Source organism: Melospiza melodia, chromosome 11, assembly GCF_035770615.1.
Source record: "Melospiza melodia melodia isolate bMelMel2 chromosome 11, bMelMel2.pri, whole genome shotgun sequence".
NCBI lineage: Eukaryota > Metazoa > Chordata > Aves > Passeriformes > Passerellidae > Melospiza > Melospiza melodia.
Window position 1 is genome coordinate 25,795,496 of NC_086204.1, and position 18,839 is coordinate 25,814,334.

Sequence of the window (18,839 nt, forward strand, 5' to 3'; positions counted from 1 at the left end):
TAGTTATACCTGTTGCCATAAAACCTGCTTCTTCTACAATTAGAACACAACACTATGCATTTATTGGCCAAATAATCCTTCTCGTCACTGTTCTAAACTTGCATAGTGATTTCAGATTGCTGGGTTCAAAGACCATCACCTGTCAAAGGATCAATGTAGTTTGATGGATTTTTAAAGCATTAAAAAGATTTCTCCACACACGTGGAGGATTCCTAACACAAGAAATGCAGCTGACACAAGCTCTCTGGCCACGCCCAGTGAGTACATTTCTCTTTATTTTGCAGTTTCAGGAGTTTAGATACAACAAGCACAGTCCCAGCACTGCACAAATCACACTCTCAGCACGAGATCACACACACCCCCAACACGTCACAGTAGAGATTCCCAAAAGCAACAGACAGAGGGATCAAGCCTTTAGCACAATGAGCTCATACCACTCCAAAAAAGTTGCACTTTTGTCCAGAATTTTGTGCTTTTCTTTTTAGAGCTACTACACTTTGAGACACAGCAGAAGGAAATTACAAAAGCACTCAGTGGTGTCATGATCATTACAGGGCAGTGGGCAGGCACTCCACTCCTGTTCCTGGCATCAGCAAGTCCCCTCAGTCACAGGAGATCACAGACCAAAGGTAAAAACTTTCCAGAATTTTCCCTCTTAAGACAACCAACTTCTCTCCATGTCCACTCAGTTTAAAAATGTTGCCTCCCTTCAAAGCCACAAAAATTTGACAGAATAACAGGATGTCTTTGCCACGTTCCATTTGCAGTTGTGTTTTATTAGTCACTCTTACTTTTCTGAAATTATACTTTGTGCTTGAATCTGAACCCAGAAAATCTAGCCCCCCACACACCCATCTAGAACAAGATTAAAAAAATAAATCAACAACAAAATGCAGAAAGATAATCTAATAACATTGGCACAAATAGCTGCCAACACTCACATTTCGGTTTGTGATATTTTTATCTCTCTCACACAGTGCTGTTCCATATCTTACATGTTTTTGCCTCCAACCAAGCATTCAGCAGCCAACTCTCCTTTTCCTTCACCCTGCAAGCAGCTGATGAGAGGAGATCCAGACTGGAGAGGTAAAACTGCAGGACACAGGGGAAAGGCTGCAGGACAGAGAGATTCTGGGGACAGGAATGTGCTGAACACAGCAACACCCCCAGCACTCTGCAAGCTGTGCTGAGAAGTTTGGAGGCAAGGGCAGCCCCTGGAAGGGCTCTTACTCCTACACTCAGCACCAGCCAAAGCACAGGGATGCTGCAAGGCCTCCTCCTCCTCCCCAGCCTGGCAGCTTTGATTCCTCTCTGTGCTCTTCATCTCTTTAGAGGCTTGACACAAAATCCAGCCCCTTCCTCTTCACACTGGAGGACCTCACATTGTCAGACAGAAATGCTCTGCTTTCTTGCTCTATCCTACAAAAAAAAACCGAGGTCCATGTCTGGAGGACAGCAACAATTCTCAAAATATCTGGGGATGTATTTGTTTTATGTTTTTTAAAAAGCATATTCTTGCTTTATAAGATATTTCCCCCTTTCTGTTCTTAGACTTGATCCTCTCTAATTGGTTTTTGTGCTTTCTGCTGTTCTTGAGAAAAACACTCTTTCTGCAATAGAGGAATTTAGAATTTAAAAATGCAACATTCTCTGTAGAAATAACATTTGCATCACTACACAATTATTATTCTTCAGTGTAACTCACATTCACACAAGGTGCACTTACAATATTTTTTTCAGATTATTAAATTATTGAATGAGGAAATATATAATATTAACACTCCAGCACATTAAACAAACATACCAGTTTCCTACAACAGACACTTCTGCCTCTGGACTACATGATAATGCACCACCACAAATGAAAAGATAAAATTTAATCAGGGGACAAGGACATTTCTGAGTGTGAAAGGTCACTAGCACGAGCAGTTCTGCTGTGAAGGGGGAGGGTTGTCTGTGAGCCTCATGCTCCTTCCAGAAGTGCCCCTGGAATTGTCTGATTCTATGCTCTCTGACATCTTCTCACAGATGATATCCACCAGACGCTCAAACACCTGCCTCACGTTGATGTTTTCTTTGGCACTGGCCTCAAAATAGTCAAAACCTGGGAAAAAAGGGAACAAAATTATCAACAGAGATGAATGATCGTGATGGGTTTTAAAATATTGGTTTTTTGGGGATTTACCTGAAGAAAACAAGGCATCAGATAATCCTCAAAGCCAGTTGATTCCCACAATCTCAGAACAGTGAGCAGAAATACTTTAAAAAATTATCAAGCTTCTTTAAGAGTGAAAAGGATACATGGGTCCTTCCCATGACCCTGGTAAGCACATCTGCAGGTAAGGTAAACCCTGGGTAAGGGAGTCAATTCTGCCCCTTGCATCAGTGCAGGTGCCCTGGGCTGCAGCTGGTGACCAGCACGGTGTGGGGACACCAGCAAGGTGTGGTGTTACATGACTTGTGAGGGTTCCTCAGGGTGAGAATCTTGGCTTCATGATCAGAAGGCTGGATTTATTGATTTATGATATAAAATACATTATGACTATAGTAATAGGAATAGAGAGGCAAGTTCAGAAGCTGCTAAGCTAAGAATAGAATAGGAATCTAAAAACAAGAGAGCTCTCTGTGAATCTGTCCCAGAGAAAACTCAGTCCTGTGATTTGCCCTTAATTGTAAACATGGAACATGAGCCAATCACAGGTGCACCTGCTACATTCCACAGCAGCAGGTAATAATTGTTTACATTCTTCTCCTGGGGCTTCAGCTTCCCAGAAGAGGAAAATTCCTAAAAGAAAGGATTTTTATGAAAGAATGTCCGTGACAGTGTGGGGAACCTCCCTGGGCTCCTCAGGCTCCCCCAAGCCCTGCTGCCCCCTGGCAAGAGCAGAGGTCAGAGAGAGAAAGAAGATGGGGGTTGCTTTCCTTCTGCTGACCAATTTCTGTCAAAATGCTGCTTGACCATTTAAACACTGAGCTTTTCTGATTAAAACAAACCAGAGCAGCAAGGCTGCAGTTACAGCAAGGAGGGGAGGGCACCAGCTCCTCCTGCTGCCACCGGGGGCTGGGGGAGAAGCAGCCTGTGACAGACACCCCAGCCCTGCCTCAGCAGCAGGAATGCCCTGAACTGGGAAGCTTTTCCTTATCTCCCTCACCCCAGGGGCCTCGAGGGCCAACCAGGCTGTTGCTTCTCTTCTGTCAGGTTATTAAATTGCCAGCAGCAAGAGCTGGGGCCCCACGGAGAGTTTATTTTGCAATAAGCTCTGTTCTTGTCGTGCTTCATTCTGGGGATACTCAGCATTGCATCATTTCCCTTTGATTCTGCCACAAACAAAGAGAAAATTGGTCTCAACTGATTAGTGTGCCACTGCTGGCAGGCTGAGTCACCTCGATGTGGGGGATAAGTAGGTGTCCACCTCATTTGGAGCCTTTTAAGGTTCATGGGACAAGGGCTGAAGCGATGGTGATGTTTGCTTTGTTAGCAAACAGGGGGAGCTGCCCTGCCTCAGATGAGGGTTCTGTCTGCTCCACTTGCTGTTTTGATGATGAATAAAAATGTATATAAAAAGCACAGGGAATCAGAGAACTGCACTTAGATATCTGTTAGTCCAACATTGGCTTGGGTTCTGCTAAACCAATCTGTTTTGGTTCAGTTCACATTCAGGCTAACAACAATTTCTTAATCTGATTAGGGAATTATTTCAATGATGTTAATGTCACTATGCAAATTTAGATAAATATGCTGAGGGATAACCTTTATGTGAATCATTATGATGAATATTAGCACTTTAAGCAGTCAATTGCCAATTAGATTCCTCCCACGTAACTCACAAAATAATTTCATATAATGCTGTACACATTAGCACAGTTACTATAAGGAAAAACTGATCTGAGCAAATCAGATCTATGTTCCAGCACTTTTTAAAAGAGTCTTTTGGAAGTTGGGAGGTTACAGAAGAGCAGAGCTGGGACAGCACTCCCCAAAGGCTGTTGGGCTGTTCTGCACTGGGCTGGTTCCTCCAGGGTGAGCTGGACAAGCACCAGGTCAGGGCAGCACTGGGGATTCTTCTGCAAAACAGGTTCCTATTGATGGAATCAGTTGCTATGGTAACCCTGTGTGTGTTTTGAAGTGTCCCACATGTAAAGGATTCAGATTCTAGATGCCAAGTTTGTATTGAAACAAGGAGATGAATTTTGGGAGGAGAAAAATACACTGGAAGTCCAAATTGGGTTGGGAGTTCAAATAAAACTCTCCATTTGCTGCTACATTGGTCTGGACAAAATTTCAATGACTAGCAGTGTAATTATTGCTGTGAGATGGGTGGACACACATGCATCCACAACCTTCCTGAGAGTCTGCAAGCCAGGAACCAAGTTTATTCACATTCATATTTTCAAAAACAAATTAAATTCTGATGGGTAAAAAAGAGCCCATTACTGATTTTGCAAACTAACCATATCTTTGTTTGCTTTGCCAATCCTACATGTAAATATTTACTCTTACAATAATAACAATGGTCAAATTTGATATTTGCTTGTTATTTGTTTAGGATGGCAGTGCCTCAAGGCTCCAGCCATGAATGGGACCCCTTTGTGTGTGCCATATGTAGAATTTACATTTTCAGGGCCACACTTTAAACTACACCAATGTATGCAGTGTGTCCTGGAACTCAGTATCTCCAGTTTAACAGTTTATGGGCACCCTCCAATTACTGTTTAAAAACTGAAGACAACACAGGATTTTATAAATTGAGGATGATGGTGATTCTTTTGAGTCTTTTGGTAAGCATCTCTGCTCTAACAAGCTAAACATTTATGCCCACTCTAAGGGTCTCCACTGTTACCTGAATGAAATTTTAGCAGGATTTACTTGTTACTTTAAATTCTTTAACAGAAACCAACAGTATAGTTAAATTTTAACACAGAGACCTGATTTCATATTAAAAATATCTTATAGGCTATACTAGATAATGAAAAGTGATAAATATCTTATAAACTAGTATGAGTTTACTTGGCTCTTCATTATAAAATTTTCATTGCAATCCCAGCTTCCTCTCAATGGAATTGTTTTGCTTTTTCTATCCCACATCAATAACAAAATGTCATTTTCTTACAAAATGTCATCTTCTCTGGATAGAGAAGCCTGGTACATTTTTAAAATATGTTTTATTCAATTCTTCAGTTCTGAAGAATAAACTACTTTCTTTTTCATTGTTTAGTTAAAAAAATGCTTCAACAAAAATCAATGTTTGCACTGATTTGCAATGAGCACATGGTACTTAGAGACCTGACTCTGGAGACAGAATTATGTTTATGAAAACTTTTTCTCTTTTTGTTCTGCTGAGCTAATAAAAGCTTTTTTATTCAGATAAACTTCATCTTCCTTCTGCCTCTAGACACCACCTTTATAAACCCAGCAACATTACAAGTATTCTACCAGGTATTCTTGGCCTACTGAGCCAAAAACAAGTGAAATACGAACCTAGAATATACCACATTTCTTAGTTGTGGGACCATTATTGAAGTATTCCTGCTGTACAAACTGAAAGGAGCAGAGTATAAAGAAGCAGAGGAAGAAAGGTGGAAAGAAAAGCTTTGCATGTACCCAGCTGATCTGCCAGATGTTTCCCCTTCTCCACAGGAACAATCCTGTCATCCTCCATGTCACATTTGTTTCCAACCAGGATCACTTGTGCATTGTCCCAGGAGTAAGTCTTGATTTGTGTGGCCCTACAGGAGGTCAAAAGAGATTGTTACATTCCATCAGCTGTGCCAAAACACAATCCTGTATTAAATATGAAAACAAATATATTAATGACACCATCAACATCCCCAGACTGTGTTAGTTAAGGACAAATGAGCAGGCTTACACACAAAGCAAAGATGCAGCCTGTGCAATTCACAGCACTGCTCCATTTTAGCACTCCTTAACTTTCTGTGACAACAAAGGCTCTTGTTAAGCCTTTGCAAGGGTTTTCAAGATCACAAGATCCAGATAAAAAACTGAATCAAGTGATATTTGAAGATTAGGGACAAAAAAGGCATTTTGTAAAGCTTATTCTCCTTTGGGTCTCATCTGTCAGAGTAACAACAATCAATTACAGCTCTTAAGGATTTTGTCCCATAAAGAAAGCCATACAGCAGATGCACACTTCATGCTGGATTTACAACTCCACATATAAGACAGAACAGCAATAATTCTCTCATTTTCTGTAGCACATTTTGCTGCAGAGTTTTAGAAGCACCATAAGAACAGCTGGAAGTATCAAGGTGTCTTTGCTCAAACAGGAGAACTTCATGGAGACTGAAAACCACATAGAAACAACTGCAAACGGGAAAGAGAAATTTACCAAACTGGGAAGACAGAAGATCAAAGCTAACAGAACCCAGCAGGACTAAAGGACACCTAGGGCTGGCAGGAGCAGCTGCAATGCCACACCCACACGAATTTCAGTGGCACAGGGGGGCAGAGCATGGGAGCTTGGCCAGGAGCACTCAGGTGAACTTGGAGCCTCTCAAGCTTTCTGTGGCTCATGTGCTGAAAGTGGAGCGGAGCTCACTATAGATTCCAGGATCTGACCGTACATTTGGCCTTTTTAGAGTTTTTCCATGACAAAAGAGAATGTTCTTTTTGTGCATCCTGAGGGGCCAATCCCCTCCCACCATCCTTGGTGTCCCAGAGCCAGCAACAGAACATTATTAGCTCAGTAGCATCCACTTTTATCCAACTTTTCAGACCCACACAATCTATTTTATCTCCACCAAGTCAGCTCTGTCTTTGAAGGCTCCCTCCTCCCCAAGGCTATGCCAGAAGCCATACATCCCTCTCCTCCATCCTCCTCCACTCCCTAACTCACCTTCCCACTCTTTGCCCCACCACCACTCCAGGCAGGACACTGCAGTTTCAGGCAAATCTGCCACTTCCCAGGAGAGCCAGGAATCCACTCAAATTTTACTTCTGTGTAAGTTTCCTTGAACTCCCTTAACAATAAAGCACTTGATTCCTTCTCTTTTGAAAAGCACTTGATTCCTTCTCTTTTGAATTAGCAGCAGCCTCCAGCTCTGATCTACTAATGACAATTTTTAATTAGTCTGAGTTGCTTACTTGCTTTTTTCCATGGAAAGCAGCCAGCTGTGTTACTCACAGGGACCTGGGGAAAGGGGGCATTCCATTGTGCAGCCTGCCTTGAAGAGACTGCCTTGGAGTGCCCTGGAGAACAGGAACCTCAGCCAAGCCCAGCCCCACAGTGCAACATGCAAAAATAAACCAAGACTGTGTGCAATGAAACTTCTGACTCTCCCCAGTGTCCTCCTGGAGAGGATCTCACTCCAATCCCAATTTTAGCTCCTCCAGTCTCACCCTTTTGTCTCCATGTAGATAAGTCCTGTGAGAGCTAATATGGATCTGTGGTGAGTTTTTGTGGGACTCTGGGGTTTCTCAAGGCTCATCAGAGAAGGGAGTGACTTTGAAAAAAAAAAAAAAAAAAAAAAAAAAGGAAAATATCCTTCCCAAAGTCAAAGCCATCAAAAGGCATGGCATGCCATCAAGGGCAGGGACAAGCACCAAAGATTCCTCTATTGGTCACCATTAAAATCGCAAGATTCCCTTTCCGTTCCCGAAAGGAAATTTCATTTCCTTTCGGGAAGGGAAAGGGAATCTTGCGACCCTGAAAAGAAAGCCTTACAAACACTCTGGAAAGGAGATAGGATCAAATGAAATGCAATTGAAAAAAAACAGAAAATGGGGAATTTTTGTGCCTTCAAAAAATGGCCTGTGAGGAAATGAGCTGCATTGCAAAGGACCAACACATGCCAAAACTAAGCTCACCGATGTTGCAAAAGCAGGGGGAAAAGTCAACGAGGAGTACACACCATAGGGAGAAAGATATGAAGGACATGGCATGGACACTTAAAAAAAAATATTTTCTGGCAGAAAAGGAAAAAAATATTTTCTGGCAGAAATCAGCCAGAAACCCAGGAAGATGAAATCTCCCCAGTCTCCCTCCATAAGCAATAGAGAGAAATAAAGTCACCCCAAGTCCAACTTCAAACTAAAAGCAGGCTTCTCTTCTGACTCACAGTTCAGCCTCTGGATTCATTCCAGCCCCTGGCATCCTATGGGGACACCCTGCCAAATCTTAACTATTTACACAGAATTACTTAAAAAATGAAAAACAAACAAACAGGATGATCTCCCAGAGAACTGCATCCTCCTCCTTGCTTTGTACAAATTAGTGGAAAACCTCTTACAGAATACCAATCTTTATTCTTCTTAGGAATAAAAAACAACCAAAAAAGTTATGAAGAACAAATAAAGGAACCCTGATGCCCATACAAAATGAAAGGCAGAAAATTTCCAGATGCTTTTGGAAAGATAAATGAACAATAACAAGGCTTGTGTGATGGAGCTGTTTCAACAACCATCAGGGCAGCCTAATATACACACTGGGAGAAACACATTTCTGTGACACAATAAAATGCTGTGCCTTGCTTGTGCTGAATTCCCCAAATTAACAATAAAGCACAAACATTGTGCTTCATTCTTAGAAGAAAAATAATCTCAGGTTCACAATTACATGGAGGTATCAACAACTCAGTTTGGGTTAAAGATAAATAATGCTGATGATTTGTGAACCCAGATGTCACTTGTATCTAAGTTAAATTTTACCAATTTTTATTTCCCTTCTATGAAATTGTCTAGATTGTCCAAAGCACAGCTTCCATAATATTTTATATTTACTTTACAGTTTCAAGTACTGAGTATATTTTTAGCTCCACTGCAGTTTCAAACAAGGTATAAACAACTGATTTATCCACACACAAAACCATAAGCCCAACATCAAATAACAGCTACCAAAGAAGACTACAAAAAAATTCTAGAAACTGAGCTGAAAGCTATGAAAGCTCATTTAACCCTTTCACTCACCCTACAGGAAAGACATATTCAAAGGAAATAATTACTTATTTTCAAATATCAATTAATACCAATCTTTGTGTTTGACTATTTATATTTTTTTCTTGTAAAATAACCTGACTGAACTCTTGCCACACTGCAGTAAGGCAAATCACTCAGGCTTAATATTTTAAGGTTTCTCATACAATGTGTTGTACATTTTCCAGTGAACAAGAGAACAAGTCATATTCCAGGTATTCCCAAATGCATTTAAATGGTGTCTCTTTCTCAGTGGTTTTAAGATCATCATCATCATTAATTGGGGTGATTCATGTGAATGAAGGAATGACTCTGCTTTGCATTCATATTCTACTTGGGGAGTTTGTCTAAATACTGATATTTAGATATTTAGATATTTAGCCATGATGCTCTCACTCAGGAGAGAAAGTGCCTTTACTTGGTTTAGGAGAGGGGTGAGTGACACAAAGCAAATCAGGATTCTTTTCAGGACATCCCCCCCATAGGAAGAGTGAGGATAGGTAAAGGTCTCCCAGGGAAGAAATCATTTGGCAGACTCATTTTTATTTATTCTCATTTCCCTTGTGGATAGGTGAGGCCCAATCAGGAGGCTGCTAAACCAGTCATGTGCCAATGATCCAGAGATGGAGATAAAGGAGCTCAAGTAGCAGACACCTTAATTTTCTATGCAGACTACAGTTCATGACTGAAGATATATCCAGTGGAATAAGTTTTCATAATCATAACTGTATCATACAGAATGGTGGGGGGAAAAATCCTACTTGCTATGCTGGAAAATGGCCAATAGAGCAGCACCAGCCAAAAGCTTTTTTTTCCATTTCTTGTGCCTTTGGAAGTTTTGGAAGCAATTTTACAGACTGGGGGAGAAGCATGTCCTGCTGCAATAGCCACTAGAGGACTCTGCTGGCCCAGAGATGCTGGCTTGGCTGCAGTCCTCATCTCTCCACTGGATAAGTTTCAGGAAGGAAAGAGATGGTCCTTTTTATGCATCCCACTACCTCATTTGGGATCAGAACCTTAAAGCTGGCTGGAAAGATTCCTGACATACAGAGGAAAAACACCCTGATGGTTCACCTCTGTCCTTTGGCTGACAAGGTGCCCTTAGCAAAGATTTTCCTGCAGCTGCTGTGGCACAGGAAGACATGAAGTCAGACAGACAGAGCTGACCTTTCCCAATTCTTATTCTCACACCAGTGCCTTTGGAAAAGACCTCAGACTACTTTTAATATAAAGCTTCAGGTTAAACTTCACCTGTGCAAACTTTAAAATAGGAGCAGCTCAAGAAATGGAGATTTGGTAAATTTTTGCTAACTTAAGACTGGTAAGTAAAACTTACTAGAGCAGAACCAACAGACAGACAGGTAGATGAACTGTGGGGTCATATGGGTCTTGTTTCATCAGGGAAACAAGCTGGAAATATTTAAAGTTTAGTGAACAGCTCACATGCCTGCACTCCTATGGAAAACATCCCTGTGCAGACACTTGCAGAAAAAGCTTCATTGAGCTTGGTGAGCAAAACTTGATGGATGAAACTGGTTTTGGCAAAACCTTTGGGTTTGTGTTTCTAACAAAAAAAAAAAAAAAATAATGTATTCCTCAACCACGAGCTGCTGCTCAGGATGGGGCTGCAGATCATTGGGTGCTGAGGTACTGGGGATGGGGCATGAAGGTGGAGACTGCATCTTGGATGTGACCTTCATGAGAGAACAAAAACTGGGCAGTTTGGAGGAAACACAAATCACCTGAAACAACAAACCAGCTTTTGAGTTACAGCCTGGCTTAGGGGATACAGAATAGGTGTTCAGAAAGCCAGGCTGAGCCACATGCTAGGAGCCAGTGGCACAGCCAGGATGTCACATGCTCCAGAGGGTCACTGAGATCACTGCAAATCAATCTGCCTCAGGAGATCACATTAGGCACTGCACTGCCCTTCTCTGCACCGTGACCACTGCCATCTGCAGTAATGAGCACCAGGAAAGCAGCAGCAATGACTGCAAGACATTTCAGGGGAGTCACAGGGCACTACTGAGGAGAAACACAGCCTTTCCCCAACTCCTGAGATGTGAATTGAACAACCACTGTTAATTTAATCTCTATTTTTAGCAGTGTAGCCAGAAATCTTATAAATCAAAAAAAAAGCATTAAATGATTAATTTCTTCACAATAAATTGAAACTTTTAAAAGTAACAAATACTACAGTATGCAACAATATGTGATTTACAACCTTTTCATTAAAATGAAACTGTAGAATTTTTTCTAAGGAATGTTTATAAATCAAATTATTTAGGTGGAGAAGAAAGAACATGGAGGTGGATGGTGATGGAGGGTGGGATGTCTCATGTTCTCAACAAACAATTGTGGGGAGAGAACTGGCCAAAACCCAAACAAACCCAACATTACCAACAGCATTTCAGTATTTCCTACCAGTCCTGCACAGCATTGAAGGAGTCCTCACTGGTGATATCATACATGAGCACAAAGCCCATGGCCCCTCGGTAGTAGGCTGTAGTGATGGTCCTGTACCTTTCTTGTCCAGCTGTATCCTGCAACAGAAAGGAACATTTAGGCTTTAAGATTTCAGTTCTCAGAAGCAAAAAACTGTAATTAGGTTCTATATCTAAAATAAGACAACCACTCTTTGTTATTTTACATTTTAAAATTCTCAGTTGCTCCCAACTGAAATGAACTCTACTTACATTTTAGCATTAATTAGTCTTTTGCATCAACCATGATTTGTTAAATGCATTTTGACACATGTACTATTAAAAAAATACCAAAGATGTCAACCCTTTAATTGCTCTTCTCTGCCTCAGCTGCAATGCAATAATAAAATGTTAGCAGAGTTCACTGAAAACTGACACTTCAAAGCAGAGGCAAAATAACCAGTCCAGGACTGTTCCAGGCAGGAAACATTCACATGTTGCAATTCAGTGTCATGGTCAGGGAAATGTCCTTGAGGAAGATGCTGGGGGTGACTCCCTTTCTTGCCTCAGGTTAGACACAAAAATTAAAGATTTGATGCAATCAACATTATTCTAGAAAGTGAAATTAATGTGGAATATCCTAATCACAGAGACTGAGGTGCACATACTAATATGAGATCTATTAATCCTGTTCTGTTGGTTCATCTTAATTCTGTTTACCCCCAGAGTTCCTGCAGAGTTCCTCCACCTGCAGTTGTCATTTCTGTGTTCAGCTGGGCAGCACAAAGGTGAACTCTGGCATATGCAACAGAAGAATTCTGAAAGACTTGTGACAGCTAGAAAACATGTCAACTACCATCTGTTGGACGCCAGTAGCACTTTTCCTTTACATTTTGCAAGCTTATTTTTAAACTGAGGAATATTTCTACACCAGAACTGCAGTCCTACAGCTCAATCCATTCCCTCCAGACCTGCCTTCTGAAGCAAGGAGAGAAGTCATGTGCTGATTGTGTCTCTCACTCTGGAGGTCTTTTGAACACATTTCATCCTTCTTTGGGCAAATGGCAGCTCTGTGAAACAGCTGCAGGGAGCCAAAAGGCTTTGCCTTCAAATTGTGTGCTCAGTATGAGGTGTCAAGTTACAGTTACTGTGATGGGTTTGTTCTAAAATGAACCATCCTTCAGTCCCCCAAAACACACACTGAAGAAAGCATTGCTGCCACTGGTTTAAAATGGTATTAAAGCTCTAAGTAAAAAGACCCAAAAGGACTTTACAACCATGTAACTAGTTGGAAGAGTAAAATAAATCCACAGAGAGCACTCTTGCAGGAGTAGAGATCAGACACAATACCTCACCACAGCCCCAGGAGACAGTGGGGGGAAACTCAGCTTTAAAATCATCCTGCCCATCATACCCATCCATGCAGCTTTGTTTCTGCTGCATGCAGGAGACAGTGCTGGCCCTTGCAGAACACTCAGCAGCCAGTCTGGGGCTGCCTGTTGTTCTGCACCAGAACATCACAGAGCCTCTCTGCAGGACAGCACTTGTAAATAAGCTCCCTACAGCTTGCTTAAAAGGCTCTGCTACTGCACTACTGTGAGACCATCCACAGCTGTAACACACTGTGAATTTCCCAGTGGAGAGGCTGTGCAGCAGGAATCTTGCTCTTTCTCCACCAGATGTCTGGGAAAAGATGTAATTTTTTCCCTTAAACTTGTGCATTTATTTCAGTACAGGGCAGTCCATTGGCTGACCACGATGAACCATTGCACAGTGGCTGAGGAATTGTTCTGTTCCCTCCTGGCAACAGGTCAGAGGTGGGAATATCAGAATGAGGTGGGCTCCACCCTGCAGCCTGAGTGACCATTTCTTTTCCTGCCAGTGATAAATCCATCACAGAGCACTCCCATGTTCACTGACACCACATCCCCCTTAGTGCTGAACAGCTAAACCAGCCATGACAACTAGATCCTAACTATATTTCTTCAAGCAAGAAAGGTCTCAGCAGTAATAGTATTGTTCTTTTGTTCAGAGAGATGATAGTTTATTTTAGCCTGATTTCCTAAAGACATGAAGTTTATTAAAACATCAGTCTCCACATAGGAACACTTGATCAAATTTGCCTGGAGGAAAATGTCTTCAAATGTTTTCATATTTGTCACAAAAAGTAGTTGGTAAGGTGAAGAGAGACCTTAAGCATACCTTAGCTGTGAAAAAAGCTGAAGTGCAATGAGTATCTTTTCCAAATACCAAAGGATTCACAATAGAGAGGCTTTCTTTGTGCCTCATTAGGAGAAGGCCCTAAATCAGTATCAGTGACTTCAGAGATCCTGCAAACAACAAACCAAACAAATCCATAGGAAGTCAGGTTTCTCCACATCTCATGCTCACAGCATTATTGTTTGATACCTGCACTCACAGGCTCATCTGCCTTCCAAATCTCATCTGCTATCTTCTCCTCTGTGTTTAAGCAGTGCCCACTCTGGCTGAGGGCATGAGGCTGTGACTGGGCAGAAAGTGACTGCAAAACACATTGTCAGGTTACATGCAGAATAATTTGGAAAGAAATTAAATTTGACAATGGCTCAGAGCAATACTCAGCTCTGGGGACACATCCAGGCTGTCCTAGGAAGCAGCCTCAAGGGACACACAGGGTGACCCCCAAAATCTGTCCTGATACCACCTCAGTGCCTCAGCTCAGGGAGGAACTGGACTGAAAAAGCCAAATTGTGCTACTGCCTGAAAGCTCTGGACTTTAACACATCTGATTTGCTGATTTCAGAATTCTGTCTGTGATCCCCCTGTGAGTGGGGATGAGCCCCAATTTATACATTAGTGAGAGATGGGGCTGCAGGAGGTACAGAACCCCAAGGGATGAGTTTGCTCAGTCATAACCTGTCCTATGTGGCAGTGCACTTAAATAATTAGAAAGACAAGTTGCATATTCACTAGGATATACTTGTGTGCCTGCCTTCTCAGATTATCAGAGGGAGTGTGTGTGAGGGAAATGCATCCTGTATCCCATGGTATATAAAGATTGTTCATATTCTTGCCCTGCTAGCCATGTGCTACAATGCAGAGATGTGATTCATCTCCTGAGTCACTGATGGTTCCTCACTCTCTTTTACTGTACAGGTACAGAGCATGTCATCTCCCCTCACAGCTTTATGGTGGCATCCCTCCAACTGCACCTGAATTGTTGTAGGATCACCCTGAAATCACTTTTTTCCTTAGGTTACATTAGCTTCTTAGACAGCAATAAAGTGGCTTAATTTTCTTGACTCACCCCATGAGAGCTCAAGTGCACAACCCCCCACCCACACACAAATGCCTCAGCATAAATAAAATAAAACAAACTGCAAAATCTGAACTCACTTTCTTCAGCAATTACAAAATTACAACAGTTGTCCTTCTCTCCGTTTAAAGCTGAGAGGTAATTAGTCATTTCAGGTTTTTAAGTTCAAGTTGTTTATCTAATGAAGGAAAAATCAACTGACAGAAACTGCTCCCACCCCGCCAAGTTGTTTCCAAGATTTCCAGGTAGACCACAAACTCATTAGGAGACAAGTACACGAGGCACAGGCAGGGATCAGCAGAAAGGTGATGCAGCACTAATTAACAGTCCAGCCAAATGCCTGGGTGGAAGAGCCTGAGCCCCCAGCATCCAGAAAGCTGCTGGGCTGTCCCTGAGGAGGAACCAGAGAGCTGGGCTGTGAGCAGGCACAGGAGGGTCTCTGGGAGGTGTATTTACACCAGGGTGCTCCCAGCTCTGCTCTTCTGCAGCTTACACGTGTGCCTGTGCTTTATGCAAACAATTAAAAACACCCACAGGACCATTAGTGGGTAGCTTGAAACAAAAATGTGAAGGTTTTGCATTAATGAGCAATCAAAATTCAGTATTTATCAGAGAAGAAAAAGACCTAAATGCATTTGCATTGTGTGCAGATGCCCTCTAGTCTCAAGATCCATCACACAAACATTCACAACAGGAGTACAATCAGCTTTTCTTAAATTTACTTGGCTGTCTCATCAGAAACAAGGTACTAACACAGAAAACATATTTGAGTTTTTAAATAATGACAGATGCTCTTTGCTGCAGGTCTGAAAACCCACAATCCCTGATTCCGAACCATCCCTCTTCTAGTCAAGATTTCCAGCCACAAATTCTTAGTTCCAAATAAAATGTCACTGAAACATCTAATCTGTACTGAATTTAATCCCCTTAGCACTGTGACTTTTCTAGCAGTGTATGTGACAAATAGTCTCTAAGGAAATAAACATTTCCATTTTTAAAAGGATTATTGTGTGATTTCCATGGGTTTTTTGTTTTGTTTTTTTTTTTTTTAGAGAAGAATGAGAGTTCATTCATGCAAGAATTCATGCAAGGATGAGAGCTGCTTATTGTCCAGCTATTGGCAACATCTACAAGCTGCATGTACTTGGCATGATCCTTCCTTAGGCTGCTCAGAGTCAGAACAGAGGCTACATCCTCCCCAATAACCAGCACCCACCACCATCTGGGGCTCAACCAGACCTGGTGAAGGAAAGACTTCTTCTTCCCTGCTGTTAAATGTCACATTGTAACACACTATGGCATTTTGCACCTCGTTTGGGGTTTGGTCGGCCTTGGAGGCAGGATAATCCACATCCCAGCACCGTGGTTATAGGGGGATGTTACACTCACACACAGACACACATCTCCAGTGCAAAAGTAGACTTGGGGGTGGGAAGGCACCAAGAATCAGATAAACAAAAGTCACCTTGGGAAAGGGGGAAAAAACCACCCACCCACCACATACCACAAGAGAGAAGGACCTTGGGCAGGCTAGACTTAATGTGTCATTAATAAGAGAATGTTAACATTAAGCTTAGCATTTCCTGCTGGCAGCTAGAAATAGGAACAAACAGGCAAGCAGGATGAGTCACTGGTTAAGACATGGAAAAGATGTGATGTCATGAAAAACCTGTGAAGATTCAATTGCTGCCAGGAGCAAAATAACACCTGGTTCCTTCAGAACTCAGCTCTCATAAAAATGCTCCAGTTCAACAGATCATATTAGGCTTTTTTTTTTTTTCCTCTCTTGTTATTGAGTGCTCCCATTGCCCAAGAGCCACTGTAACCTACTCAGACCCATTCAGCTGCCTTGAGAGACATTTCATTCCAGCAACATGCAGAAAAACATTTCTGATGTGAATAAGACCCAACACAAAACCCCTGCCTTTTTCGAAAAAATTCTCTACCTTTGCTAAGTGCTATTCAAACATTTCCCCATGATGGCTACCTTCACTTCTACTCTTTAGAAGCAGTAAAACCAGCAGTCTTGTATCATTTCAGTACTTACCAGTTGTAGGAACTTCCCTTTTCCTATCCTATTTTACTCACCCTGTACAGTAAGTTCTACCACCCTGTTCTCTCTAACATTCCCACACTAACTGCTCACAATGCAGAGGAGGAAATTTTTTGGAAAGAGACTTTTAGTGCATGCAGAATTTTCAAGAGCTCACCAGTCATCAAGGCCTCGGTCATGCCCAACACAGAGGCTTTTGAAATTGCTCCCTGTGACTCTGTGGCTGAGTATCTCTTCAGGTGAGGCACTGCACTTACTCTTCAAAGTACTTTTGTAAAATAAGCTTAGGGACAAGCAGGAAAAGCTACTGTAGATTGACCTAATCCACCATTTAAATATTTCTGGCAGTAGGGAAGCTCCTGCTCTTTTAACTTTTCTCAGCAACTCCACGCCATATAATACAAAAAGTCAATCACTGAAAATGCAACAGGGTGCATTTGCTCAGCAGAATGTAATTCCTACACTGGAATCAGGCCAAGATACTGTGAGTGACACTGCTGCTCATGACCTGCTAAGATGTTAAAAACGTTATTTCCATTTTCCCAGGTGCCTTGGGATTGTAGTGAAGATTAGCATCAGCTGCCCTTCCTGGTCTGTCAGAGGGTGAGGAGGACTGGAACAGGACTGGCTTGCCTATGTACCTTATCTGCTCTTCTCATCATTTTGCAGGCTGAGTTTTTCTGTTGAAGTGTTTAAAAGACAGTGGCTGCAAAAGTGAAATCACATAAAGAGATAAACACAAAGCTGAAGTACATTGGGCACATTTCTTAAATCTCATAGAATTTAAAAGTCTTTATTTTTTATTACTAGGAACTAACATGAAGATCAGTCTCATATTGTTGATTCTTTCTGATCCAGCTACCTTGATAGAAAAATAAAGAAATGGCAGTGATAAAAATCTGTAGCATCCACACCACCTGCCTACTTCAAATTCCATTTCTTAAGCTCCACATAAACAGCAAACAAAGTTCAAGAGGCATATGATACATTAGAAAGCCCATCCACTGTGGACAAGTGATAAAACCACCACTGATATAAAAAAAAACCAAACAAAAAACATCTAAGAGGCTGAGATCCCAGAATAAGTGGATGCATTATTATTATGGAATATGCTGCCAGTTTTGCTAGATCTTTTTAGTTTTCCCACATACATCCCTTAATTCTGTTAAGAACAGCTGCACAGCACACAGCTGTCGGAGCAGGGTTAGCCACCATAAGCATTATTAATTAGCTGCTAAATTAATCACAGCTGGAGCACTTCAGAAGCAGCACTCACTCCCGAGCAGGAGCCAGGCTGGACATCCCAACAGGTCCTGCAGGGCAGGGATTGCTGTGCTGCAGCCCCGGGCCCGGCGGGTGGGCACAGCTCCGCGCTAAGGGAGAACCGGCTGCCAAAAGCACAAGTGCACAGCCTGTGAGGAGGCAGCGATGTGCCACACAAATCTGCCTGGATCCATCTCCTGGCTCTCTGATCTCGGAAGGAACAAGGAGCTGTGAAGGGAATGAGCACTGCAGTGCTGTGGGGCTGCCTCCCCCCCAGCGCTCACAGGCGAACGGAGCAAATCCCCGTTCAGAGCAGCCGGAGGAGCCCCAGGCAGAGCGCCCGGAGCCCGTTCCTGCTGGATGCAGTGCCATGGAAACCAGCACAGCAGGGGCAGTGCAGGGGCTCTGCGGAGCCGCCTGGCTGCGGGGATGGACAGTGCTGTGATACCCGGGGATGGACATGGCCATGGTACCCACGGATGGACAGTGCTGTGATACCCAGGGATGGACAGTGCCGTGATACCCAGGGATGGACATGGCCATGGTACCCACGGATGGACAGTGCTGCGATACCCAGGGATGGACAGTGCTGTGATACCCAGGGATGGACATGGCCATGGTACCCACGGATGGACAGTGCTGTGGTACCCACGGATGGACATGGCCATGGTACCCACGGATGGAGAGTGCTGTGGTACCCAGGGATGGACAGTGCTGCGATACCCACGGATGGACATGGCCATGGTACCCACGGATGGACAGTGCTGTGGTACCCAGGGATGGACATGGCCATGGTACCCACGGATGGACAGTGCTGTGGTACCCAGGGATGGACATGGCCATGGTACCCACGGATGGACATGGCCATGGTACCCG

General features: G+C 42.7%; 1 protein-coding gene across 2 annotated transcripts in view; it reads right to left on the minus strand.

The window, feature by feature from the left end:
• Nucleotides 1-253: 253 nt before the first annotated feature.
• Nucleotides 254-18,839, minus strand: part of RAB3B (RAB3B, member RAS oncogene family) — a 53,336-nt gene continuing 34,750 nt past the window's right edge. For both annotated transcript variants that reach the window (XM_063166106.1, XM_063166105.1), the window contains 3 exons: nucleotides 11,354-11,472; nucleotides 5,603-5,727; nucleotides 254-2,104 (listed from right to left, as the gene is read on the minus strand). In XM_063166106.1, coding sequence (XP_063022176.1) covers nucleotides 1,917-2,104; nucleotides 5,603-5,727; nucleotides 11,354-11,472 — 432 coding nt within the window. In that variant the 3' untranslated portion in view covers nucleotides 254-1,916. The remainder of the gene's footprint in view (nucleotides 2,105-5,602; nucleotides 5,728-11,353; nucleotides 11,473-18,839) is intronic.